Source organism: Dendropsophus ebraccatus, chromosome 8, assembly GCF_027789765.1.
Source record: "Dendropsophus ebraccatus isolate aDenEbr1 chromosome 8, aDenEbr1.pat, whole genome shotgun sequence".
Classification (NCBI taxonomy): Eukaryota; Metazoa; Chordata; class Amphibia; order Anura; family Hylidae; genus Dendropsophus; species Dendropsophus ebraccatus.
Genome location: NC_091461.1, coordinates 94,852,395 through 94,864,679, shown reverse-complemented (window position 1 = coordinate 94,864,679; position 12,285 = coordinate 94,852,395). Strand labels below are relative to the sequence as shown.

The 12,285-nt window shown below is 44.9% G+C and overlaps 1 protein-coding gene across 3 annotated transcripts; it reads right to left on the bottom strand.

Moving 5' to 3' along the window:
* Positions 1-424: 424 nt before the first annotated feature.
* On the bottom strand, positions 425-7,822 carry LOC138799644 (gastrula zinc finger protein XlCGF53.1-like). 3 transcript variants are annotated; one of them, XM_069981106.1, is made up of 6 exons: positions 7,803-7,822; positions 7,559-7,708; positions 4,850-4,964; positions 4,212-4,385; positions 4,004-4,127; positions 425-2,453 (listed from the first exon to the last, which is right to left on the bottom strand). In XM_069981106.1, the coding sequence occupies exons 3-6, from the start codon at positions 4,922-4,924 to the stop codon at positions 817-819; spliced, it is 2,010 nt and encodes a 669-aa protein (XP_069837207.1). In that variant the 5' UTR covers positions 4,925-4,964; positions 7,559-7,708; positions 7,803-7,822; the 3' UTR covers positions 425-816. The 3 variants fall into 3 exon arrangements, with proteins under 3 accessions (XP_069837207.1, XP_069837206.1, XP_069837208.1); XM_069981105.1 differs by lacking the exon at positions 7,803-7,822 and having other exon boundaries at positions 7,559-7,778; XM_069981107.1 differs by lacking the exons at positions 7,559-7,708; positions 7,803-7,822 and adding an exon at positions 7,349-7,441.
* Between the last annotated feature and the right edge of the window lie 4,463 nt (positions 7,823-12,285).

Here is a 12,285-nt window from a genome sequence, read left to right as displayed (position 1 = left end):
ATCATCAGGGGGCCCATAGGCCACCCATCACCTCTTTAATATTGACTACTGCTTATGCCTGACCTGCTAAAATACTCAGCAGTATATTAGGGTCTGGGTGGCAGCACTGACTGGGGCTGGGGTGTCACACAGGTTAGAGGTCTGAGACATGAAGTCCCAAAATAAGGGTCTGCACTGACAGGAGCAGAGGAGGAAAGAAATGTTAACCCCTTCCTCTGAAATAATTGTTAACGCTTTATTACATAGACTGGATTTGCTAATTCTAGCTATGGCCAGGGCAAGATTAGCATTACAGCTCCTGGACCTAGCTCCCTAGTCCTTACTGATCCTGCCTGAGCCTCACCTCTTACAGCAGCTTATATATATATGTGTGTGTGTATTTATTACAGCATATATATATATATATATATATATATATATATATATATATTTAGGACTAGAAATAGGGCCAAGCATTTGCTTTAGGGTCTGTGAACCTTTAGCTACTCCTCTGCGCCCAGGTAGTGGCGTTCATAAAACTATTAAAAACATTGCAGTTAGAGATGAACGAACTTCAAGTACGTTCGGGCTCATCCTAGCATGGACACTTGCCATTTGATTACCAGTGTCTAAAAGAGTGGAAAACATGGCCACAGCCATAGACTATCCCTAGCTCTGTATCCAACTTCTTCATCCACCGGTAACCAAATGCTGAGAGTTCGGTTTCGGATATACCTGAACATACTCGAATGTGGCTCAATCTCCGATTACAGTGTATCTTATACAAAATAAATGTCCACTTTTTTCTCATCATATGCAAGAAAAAAAATAAAAAAATCAACAGTCTCCCTGAGCAGTCTCTGTCTCTGCTGTGTGAACAGCCATATGTTTACTGAGAAAGGTCTTTGAACTAAAGGTCTTTCCACAAAGAGAACATGGCAAAGGCTTCGGAGTGATATGAATTTTCTCATGGCGAACCAGGTCTGACTTTTTGATGAACCGTTTGCCACATTCAGCACAAGGAAAAGGCTTTTCTCCCGAATGGATCCTTCTATGCATAAAAATATTGGATACGCTGGTAAAACATTTACCACATTCCGGGCAAGCGAATGGCTTCTCCCCTGTGTGTATTCTTTCGTGACGGATCAGATCCGGTTTCCGAGTAAAGCTTTTGCCACAGTGAGAACAAGAGAACGGTTTCTCTCCTGTGTGAATTCGTTCGTGTACTACAAGATAGGAGGCACTAGCAAAACATTTTCCGCAGCCAGAACAGACATGCTGCTTTCTACCTTTACACATTAGCCTGTGTTTGGCTAAATTTGTATCACTGGAAAAACACTTTTTACAATCAGGACAACTGAACATTTGTAGTGTTTGAGAGGTCGCATTTGCTGGTGTACCGTTTTCATCATCGGTAGTATAACCAGTTACAGACATATCTGTAGTCATCTCTTCCTTCTTAATAGCAGCCTTATTGCAATCTTCTGGATTAACTGGTGTGGGGATTGGTTGGGTTTGCCCAGGAGTTGCATAGCAATCTGCAAAATCGCCTTGTTCATATTCCCTCTTAATATGAAGAAGTGTATTCTCTGATAATGAGTCTCTGGGAGCCGGACCTCCATTCCATTGTGCAACATCACCTCTACCATTGGTGGATGCCGTTGGATCTTCCATAAGTTTTGGAGGTATATAAATAGTCTGGAGCTCCAGATTTCCTTCTTCCCATGAAACCAGTTCTTTCTTTATACTGGCTAGATCAGCTGGCGTTAATTCTGCAGCTGTATAAATGTTGGTGTACATTACATTCTTCTCCCATGACATGGGGTCCTCTTCCATCTTGTTATGGTCGGTAGCAGTGTAAACATCTGTGTGGCTGACATTTCCTTCTTCACACACGGATGCAACCTCAATAATACAATTTGACGAATATTGGGTGTTAATGTGATGGGGGGTTATAGGACAATCTACACGGTTTACATCGGTTACCCACTTTGAATCTATAGATTTAAGACATGTTGGTGTGTAAATCCCATCAACTGCAAGAAGGCTATCTTCATTAGGTTCCACCTCACTTCCAATCTGATGACATGCGTTTTGTATCCGTTCAGTCAGCAAGCAAAAGTCAGAGTCTTCAGGATTCTCTTCATTATATGTTCTAGAGGGATCGGATGAATATCCCATCAAAGTATTTTCTGTGGCAACGAAAACAACATCATCATCAGCATCTTCTTCTTTGTCCTCACACAATACCACTTCTCCACTGTCGGCGAGTACTGTATGTGTGTATTTTGTACAGGTGGACATGTTGGTGACTTGCTCATGCTCTTCTCCAAGGGTAACCTCTTGAAGATCTTCAGAAGCATTGATTTTGTCCTTCGGCTTAGCTAACATCAATGAATGATCCTCAGGTGCAATATCATCAGAGAGCATGTGAAAATTAAGCTTCATTGACAAGTTCTCATTGCTCGCAAAATCTAGAAAAAAAAAATGGTGATTACGTCTTTAGATGATTCATCAGACATGTTCGATATCAATATTACAAGCGAATATAATGCTGCGTTTACACGAAACGATTATCGTGCGAATTTGCGCGATAACGGTCGAATTGGAACGATAATCGTACGTGTAAACGCAGCGAACGATCGAACAAAGCACGATAAGTCGTACATCGTGATCTTTCATCAGGTCAGCAAATCGTCGTTCATCGTACGCAAAAAATTCGCAAATCGTTCCGTGTGAACAGTCGTTTGCCGATTTAACTAATGTGTGAGATAGGCTTAAACGATCGCAAAACGATCGCAGTGCGAATTTTCGTACGACATCGCTAATCGTACGATCGGGCCAATAATCGTTACGTGTAAACGCAGCATAAGAGACTGTGATATATATTTTTATCAGACAAAAATACTTCTTTCTCCTGTTATCAAGCACCCTCCAGCCCCCCAAACCCAGGGATCAATTTACAAGCAAGGCAACTCTATGCATTTCTATGTAAGAGACCTCACCCTAGGGATTTATACACAGCTATGATTGACAACTTATAGCCCTATTTCACGGAACGATTATCGTTCATAGACTCGCTCCAACGGCCGCTCGTTAACGAGCACTTAACGATTTTTTTAAGCGAACGATAACACATAATACGTGTGGGAACGTGAACGATATCTGTAGTGTAACGATTTTTTTGCGGTCGTTACATTGTTACATGGTCGTTTAAAACGTGGGGAAATGTAGGTAGACATTTCAAGAACGACTGAAAGATTTTTTATTCAACAAAAAGATTAGCGAATTATTGTTGAAAGACCAACGATTTTTTTTCGACATGTTGAAAAAAAATAGTGAATGACTCAACGACGATTTCGCTGTTGTCGTTCGCTCGTTTACAGCTATTCCACAGAACGAATATTGTTAACGAGCAGTCGTTTGAACGATTTTATGAACGATAATCGTTCAAAAAAGTTCAGTGGAATAGGGCCTTAAGTCAGTGTCCTGATTCCCACCTCCTGGGTACTTGCTGTGGTGTCTGGGAGATTAACCGCTTCATGACCAAAGGTCATTGATGTACAGGTCACTCTGAAGCAGTGCTCTCCTCCTCACCTTCCTCTTTTCCCATCTACGGGGCTGGTTGGGGGCTAACTTTTGTGCCATGATCTATGATTTTTTTTTCCATATTGGTGTGAATGGGGGGTTTTGATTGAAGCAGCCCAGCACACATTAGAAACTTCTCCATGGCAGGAATATTTATAGAGGTCCCAAATGCACGGGGCATTGGCTGTTGCAGCGTATATAAAGGTATCGCTGATGTGAAGTGGTTAAACATTGTTAGTCGCATCATGCAAGTTGCATGACTAAAACATCAGATAACATTGCACTCCCCTCCGTGACCTCTGTATAGGCTGTCAGCAGCTCCAAAGGCTCAAAACTGCTGACAAAGAAGATTCACAGCTAATCAAATGCCGATCGTTCGGGTTCGGATCGACTTGAACCCGGTTCGCTCATCTCTAATTATTAAACCTGATCTTACCACTGGAACCAAGAAATGGTCGATTCTCCATCAGGACATGCTTGTAGAGATCTTTGTGTCCTTCTACATATTCCCACTCCTCCATGGAGAAACAGACAATGATGTCCTCTTCTCTTATAGGAACCTGACAGACACAATGATAAAGTCATCATTCAGACACTTCCCTTGCGTCACTATATAATGTCCCAGCATTCCCTGCAGCACTCACCTCTCCAGTCAGCAGATGAATGATCTTGTTGGTGAGTTTTAGGATCTTTTGTTCATTGTTATTTCCATGAACAGCTGACAAAGGTGGAGGATCTGAGATAGGGCTTACAGTCTTGTACAAGCCTCCTGGAGGACGAGGAATGCCACGGACGGTTCCAACGTGTTGTGAGTAATCCTGCAAAAAACAAAGAAGAAATAGAACCCGCTGCTTTACTATTGTCCATATTTGTCATATGATACTCATATATTTGATTTGGTAACATCGCCCCCTGTCACTGTCACATCCTCATAAATATAAGAGATGTGTCACCCTGATATCAGCACAATACATTATATTTCCAGTCTGGAGGTGCTCTCTTTTCTTATCTATGAGAACCCACCCCCCCCCCCCGACTCTTTTCCCTTCCTTAATGGGGTTATGCCAGTCATTGAAAGCTAGCTAGCTCTAGAGTCATGTTATGTTCTAGTAACAATGACACTATCCCAGAATCCATAAGTCATGATAATAATGATGATAATATGAAAGTAATATAGACTTGTCATATAAGTGTGACATTCCCAGGACCCCGGTGTTCTCCAAAGTCACTTGTTTTAGTAATATTACAGTAGTTGCTATATAGCATTCTCAAAACCCTTCACCTCTCCAGTCAGCAGGTAAATGATCTCCAAGGTTAGTTTCAGTATCCTCTCGGTAATGTGGTTCTTGTCCGTCATAGCTGAAGCGTGGGATGTTTTACTTAAAGGCGATCAAAATCTACAAAGGACAAGAAACAATAAAAAGACATTTGCATAAGGTCATTTTGGCCCCTCCACAGCAGGATTAGAGTAAATCTGTTGCCCCCAAACTTGGTTGAACACCCTAGGTCATGCTTCTGTGATGGTTTTCTGGGCTGAATGATAGCATTTTTAGGAAAATAAAGACACATACACATGCTGTATAGATACAGGATGCAGTGCATCAAGTTACTTATCAGGTGTGAAGGTGATGGACTCACTGTAAGTAAAAAGTGGGGTTGTAAGCGAGGGAGAGCACTGAGCCATGAAGTGAACCACTCAGCTAAGTGTATGTTCTGGCTGGTCCTGCCCGATCAAAACCTTTGACTTGTTTATGACTTATGACATACCAAATATTGCAGGGTCCATATGCACAGCAATAGAGTTTCTATGGCAATGCTGAAATAAGATGCAGGCCAGAAAGCTGATAATCCCAACAGAGGACTCCCTAACATGTAAAGTGAGAAGACGAGCTTCCAAGATAGTGCACATGTGAGATACATTTCCATCCATCAAGGTCCCTGATGAGTCGAAAATTAGCTTGCACATCTTGTCTTGAACATCCTAAATGCTGTTGGACCTCCTCACATTGCATGTCTTTATCATGTGTCAGTGGTTTTGGGAAGTGATAGCAACACTTTTTTGATGCATATGAAGGTTATATTCTGGATGTACACAGGCTGGCCCAATGGGTATCTGTAGGCCTTTGGGTCAAAGCTATATTGGCTGCGTAGTTTGAAAGCCTTGGGTTCATAAGTGCCCCAGGAGTCGCTTCCTGGTGGTGACTGAACCCACTGGTGATAGGATCCCATGGAGTAACGACACACTGCATGCACTTCTCTTCATCACTATGTGTTCACGGTCACAGGATCTTATCAAGGTATGTATATCCTGATGGCCTGGCCATAAATTTCTCTCCCCTTCAGAAACCCTAACTCTCAATCTCAGAAGACTTATGGGGGCTGAACACCTTTTGGAAAGGGCTTTCTATAGACCATCTCGTTTGGTTTGCTAAACCTTTTAGGGTGCCTTCACACGTACCAGATCTGCAGCGGATTTCACGCTGTGAATTCGCAGCGAGATACGGTGCCATTGATCTCTATGAGAGCACATACTCGCAGCGGGATTGACATCCCGCCGTTAGTATGTGAGTTAACCGCCCGGCACCGCGGCTGACATGCAGCCGCGGCACTGAGCAGATAATGTATGCTCTCAGCAGCGGGCTGCGGCTGGTTTTAGCTCACATAATCACAGCAGGATGTCAATCCTGCTGCGAGTATGTGCTCTCATAGAGATGAAAGGCACCGGATCCGCTGCAAATTCGCAGCGTGCAATTCGCTGCAGATCCGGTACATGTGAATGCACCCTTAAAGGGGAACTCCAGGTAGAGGTTATGTTGCAGAAGCATAACGCATTACTTACCTGTCTATCCCAGTTTTGAAACTACCAACTACCCGGTGTGGGGCGGGGGATAGCAGCAGGAGACAATGTGAATCGGCACAGGGGCCATTTTTTTCACTTCCTGGATTTCTATCAGCTACCAGTGTGGCAGAACTGTACAGGTACAGTAATACATTGTATAGACACATCTATATAACTTTTAATGTACTTTTAATAAAAAACAGTTTTTCTTATTCGGAGTTCCCCTTTAGGGTGCCTTCACACCTACCGTATCGCAGTAGAAAATCCGCTGCGGATCCGCAGCAGATTTAACTAAATGAATGAACACAGCATTAAATACGCACTGTCAAATCCGCTGAGGATCCGCAGCAGATTTGTAAGTATGGATTTAGTGCTGTGTTCATTCATTTAGTTAAATCCGATTTTCTACTGCGATACGGTAGGTGTGAAGGCACCCTTAATGTCCTAGACTGTATCCATGTTTTCTAGGACTGCATCCAACTTTGTCAGCCACTGGTAATCATGGTAATTCATCTCTACTGTCAACCACAACTAGGCAGAAGTGACGTCTGAATATAAAACAGACGGACAAAGCCTTTGCCATTACCTAGACTGATTTGGATGACTGACTGACTGCGTAATGTATGAATAGAAGCTCCCAGGTGTCCGTCTGTATTATAACCAATGTCCACTTCTGCCCAGCCATGGCTAATACCAGGGGTTATTAGAGTGTACTCATATCTATGGCCATATATCTAATACCAGGGGTTAATAGAGTGTACTCATATCTATGGCCAGATATCTAATACCAGGGGTTAATAGAGTGTACTCATATCTATGGCCAGATATCTAATACCAGGGGTTAATAGAGTGTACTCATATCTATGGCCAGATATCTAATACCAGGGGTTAATAGAGTGTACTCATATCTATGGCCAGATATCTAATTTAGCATGTACTCACCCGTTACATATCTATTGCTTCCTGGCTGGGCACAGGTAGAGACTGCCCTGCTGTAATAGAGAGGAGCCATGCGCACAGGATCCCCCTTCTGTGTCTCACATATACCATGGCGGGGCATATACACAGCAGCTATGACAGCATCATAAGAGATAACATTATGCTTACATGCTGCATTGATCTAAGTAATATAGTGCATAGGTCATATCTTACCTTCCCAGCTGCTTTATGGGAAATCCAGGCATCTCCATAACACTTCAGGCAATCACCCCTAAACACCACACTGGAAGTGATACAGTATGGGATTCTGGGAGTTGTAGTCCTTTGATGTGTACTTCCTGAATTCTACCAGAGAAGCGAGACCTGATGATACATGACATATATATCTTATATCCCTTCCTATTAGAACATGTCAAGCTGGGAGCCCTGCAAGGAACCATTATAATACACAACCTACCAATAACAATCATTCTACGCATTTGTCTTCTGGGCACAAGGAAACCATTTCTATTAGGATCAATTAGACTCGGACTCCTATAAAATGGCCGCTGCATAGGAATTACCCTTTCAGGTCTGAGACATGTCTAGCTGCAAACATTTACCTCTATGTGCTACAGGATTACGAGGCGAAGTACAGCGACCCCTGGAGGTGGAGGAGCTCTAGTTCAAGTGGGTGGGAGCCAGAAAAAGCAGGGAAGCACTAGGTCATTGACTGGGCCATCGTTTTACACCAAAGAAAACATAGCCGTCCTATGCCTCTATCTATCAGCTGGAGTACTGCAAGGACCTGGATGACATCACGGTCACATGACTGACATCTAGTCTCCCCCTCCCCCTTTCAGAGCTGAGGGATGAGGAAGTGGTGGTGCAGGAGCTCAGGCAGGATACTGTCACATCTGCAGGGGGCTGTAGACAACATATAATTCCAGTATATAGGGCAGGGCTGTGTGGGTATATAAAGTATATAGGGCAGAGCTGTGTGGGTATATAAAGTATATAGGGCAGAGCTGTGCATATAATTCCAGTATATAGGGCAGAGCTATGTGTATATATAAAGCAGTGCTTCTCAAACTGTGAGGCGGGCATCACTAGTGGGGCGGGCATCACCAGTGAGGCGCCCCCTAGTTGCTGGTGAGGCGCAGCTTTGAAGGCAGTTCTCACAAAAGTGACCATAAGCTGCACAGTCTTTTCCCTGACTGCAGCAATCTCAGGTTTAGGAACATTATTATAGTGCTTGAAAAGCACTATATTGTAATCCGTATTCTTCTTCTTCTTCTGTTTCTTCCAGCTATTTTTCTGTGTTTAATATAGCTAGATCCGCTTTGCGCATAGACTCCGTTCAAACTGCGTTTCGAAGCCCTCAGCGGTGTGTGGCATGCTATCTATTTTTCGTTTCGATCGGATTTGTCATTTTTAAGAAATTTACGTTTAAAGACCCATAATTTCCCATTGAAAATAATGGCCCATTGAAAATAATGGCCACACTCTAAACGCTGACAGCCAATCACAGCACATATGCAAATAGTTGAAATATAGCAGCCAATAGGAACTCTAAGGTCTTGTCAGGCAATGTATCACACCATCCACAGTCACATGTCAACTATTGGCCAAAAGAAGATGTAGAAAAGGGACTTGGGTCCCTTTTAGAGCCACTTGGGTCCCTTTTAGAGCAACTTGGGTCCCTTTAAGAGCGACCTGGGTCCCTTTAACGGAGCCACTTTTCGTTTTTGCATTTTTGTTTTTTCCTCCTTGTGCTTAAAAGGCCATATCACTTGCATTTTTCCACCGCTCATAAAGGGACGGGACCCATGTTGCTCTTAAGTGGACCCATGTCTAAAGAGCGACCTGGGTCCCTTTAAGAGCGACTTGGGTCCCTTTAATAGCGACTTGTGTCCCTTTAAGAGCGACTTGTGTCCCTTTGAGAGCGACCTGGGTCCCTTTAACCTCTTAAGGACCCATGACGTACCGGTACGTCATGGATCACGGTCACTTAAGGACCCATGACGTACCGGTACGCGGGTCCTTTAAGAGGGCGCCGGCGACCGGCCGCATGCGATCGGGAGAGATGGCCTGCAGAAATACACTGCAGGCCATCTCTCCCTGTCGGCATGGGGGGTTGTTAACCCCCCCATGCCGACGATCGCCGCTATTGGCTTATCAGTTCAGATCAGCCAACAGCGGCGATCGGAACCTTTCCGGGCCATCAGTGACCCGATGACCCGGAAAAAATGGCGGTCGGTGCTGTCCGAGGACGGCACCGACCGCCATTACTGTAAAAAGTAATGGTGGTCACGGTGCCACCGGCCCGATCGCCGTGAACGGCTGGCCGGTACCGGCCGACCGTTCACGGCGATCAGAGTCCCCAAAAGTTATAAATACCTGCTCCGGACCCCTCAGCTAGGTAGCTGAGGGGTCCGGAGAAGGTATTTGTACATTACTCACCTGTCCCGGGGTCCTGATCGGCGTCTTCCGGGTTTGCGGCGTCCTCGTCTTCTCGTCGGGTCTTCGGCTTCTTCCGTGCGGTCCCGTTCGGCTTTTTTCGGCTCCAGCGTCGTCTTTTTTCGGATCTTGCTCTCTGCTGCCCCCTAGCGGCTGATAAGTGTAATACACTTATCAGCAGCTATAGGGATGTTCAGTATGTAATAAAGGTTTTTTTTTATTTATTTTCCGCACCCTATCGCCGCTGAGTGTTGATCAGCATCGCACGAAAGTGCGCGGCTAATCAGCAACTCCTCCTTTTTGTCGTAGGGTGTTTTTTTTCTATATCCTACCGCCACGGTCTGCTGATAAGTGCTGCACATAAGTGCGGCATTTATCAGCAACACCATTTTTGGCGTAGGTTTTTTTTTTATACTTACTGTAAAAAACACTACATTACACCACACTACACTACATTGAATAAAGTTTGACACTACACCACTACATACCCCATATACCAATCCCTATATAAAAGTGGCCCCCGGCGTGTTTTCGGTATCAGACGCTATTATTGCCTCCGACACCGAAACAGCCAGTGAGGATGAATGGGGGGATCCTTCGTTCCTCCATTCATCCTCATCCTCCAGTGACGTATCTGGGGGTAGCGTACCGTACGCTGCCCCCCAGACACGTCTTTTCCGCCAGTACCGTCCCAATAAGAGATGACGGTATGGCGTGAAATTATACAAACTCTGTGAGAGTACCTCAGGGTACACTTACAGATTTAGGGTACGTGCACACTGCAGAATGGCGAAGGATAACCCTTTGTGCATTCCGCAGCTGGCACCCACCGGCGGACTGATGCAGTCGCGTGTCTCCACCCGTGTCATAGACTCCATGTTATGCATGGGCAGATTCCATCGTCCGTCCAAAGAATGAATACGTTGCACGGAGAGCAGAATCCGCCCGTGCATGGAATGGAGTCTATGACACGGACGGAGACGCGCGCCCGCATCAGTCCGCCGGTGGGTGCCAGCTGTGGAATGGACAAAGGGTTATCCTTCGCCATTCCGCAGTGTGCACGTACCCTTAGAGTGTATGAAGGAAGGGACACCCAAATCCAGCCCCCACAATGCCCCCCACCATTCTCGGAGTTAGTGGAAAGATCATTCGGGAACTGATCTTCCCACTGCTGGATAAAGGTTACCACCTGTACGGGGATAACTTTTATACCAGCATCCCCTCTCTTCCGGTCCCTCGCTGCCTGAGCTACTGTAGCTTGCGCAAGGATCCGAAAATATCAGAGGCAGTAATTAGAGCCCTAATATTTAGCAGCCATGGAGCGGCCCCATCGCTTCTGGATATGAGGGACCCCGTATAGCACCAGGACAACATTTTCCAGGTGACGTCCCACACACACAGGAGAACGGGAGACCCCAGAAGAAGTGCAGAGTGTGGCGTAACAGGGGGATCAGGAAGGACGCCATTTTCCAGTGTGACGCCTGTCCTGATCACCTCTGCATACTGGATCGCTTCAAGGCGCACCACACGTCATTGGAGTTCCACATTATCTAAATTCTGTCCCTTATTCCTATTTCAGGGGTCACGTTGATCCGGGGATTATTCTGATCGCCATTATGGAGTCGGGAAGGATTTTTTTCCCAGTGATGAGGCTACTGTCGTCTGCCTTACAAGGGTTTTTTTTTGCCTTCCTCTGGATCAACACAGGTTGAATTTGATGGACACCTGTCATTTTCAACCTTATAAACTAATAATTGGCCTAATACCCCCAAAATAAATTAGAATTGTCCCTTTTCCCCAGCTAAATAGGTATGGCCGCCATTCCCATTAGAGGATGCCATGATGCAATTACAAAGCCTCTGTGCTGCCAGGACAGTAGAAACCCCCCACAAGTGACCCCATTCTGAAAACTACACCCCATAAGGAATCTAACAAGGGGGGCAGCGGGTATATGGCCCCCTGGTGACGGCCACATTTGGGACGTGAAAATGAAAAAAATGGTATTTTTTATTTTCACGACACATGTTCTACACATGTGCCCGTCACCAGTGGGGTCCATATGCTCACTGCACCCCTCGTTAGATTCCTTATGGGGTGTAATTTCCAGAATAGGGTCACTTGTGGGGGGGTTTCTACTGTCCTGGCAGCACAGGAGCTTTGTAATTGCGACATGGCCTCCATCCTCCATTCCAGCCTCTAAATGGCGCTCTGTCCCTTTGGTGGCTTGCCCTATGCCCATATGGCACATTATGTCCACATGTGTGGTATTTTCGTACTCAGGGGAAATTACCCTACACGTTTTGCGTTTATTTTCTTTTTTACCCCCTTGTGGAAATGGAAAAAAATCAAGGCTAGACCAACATTTAGTGTAATTTTTTTAAAATTTTTACTCTAAATCATTGGTCATGGTTTTTTCATTTTCACAAGGGGCTAAAAGATAAAAAATACCACAAAATGTGTAGAGCAATTTCCCCTGAGTACAGAAATACCCCACATGTGGA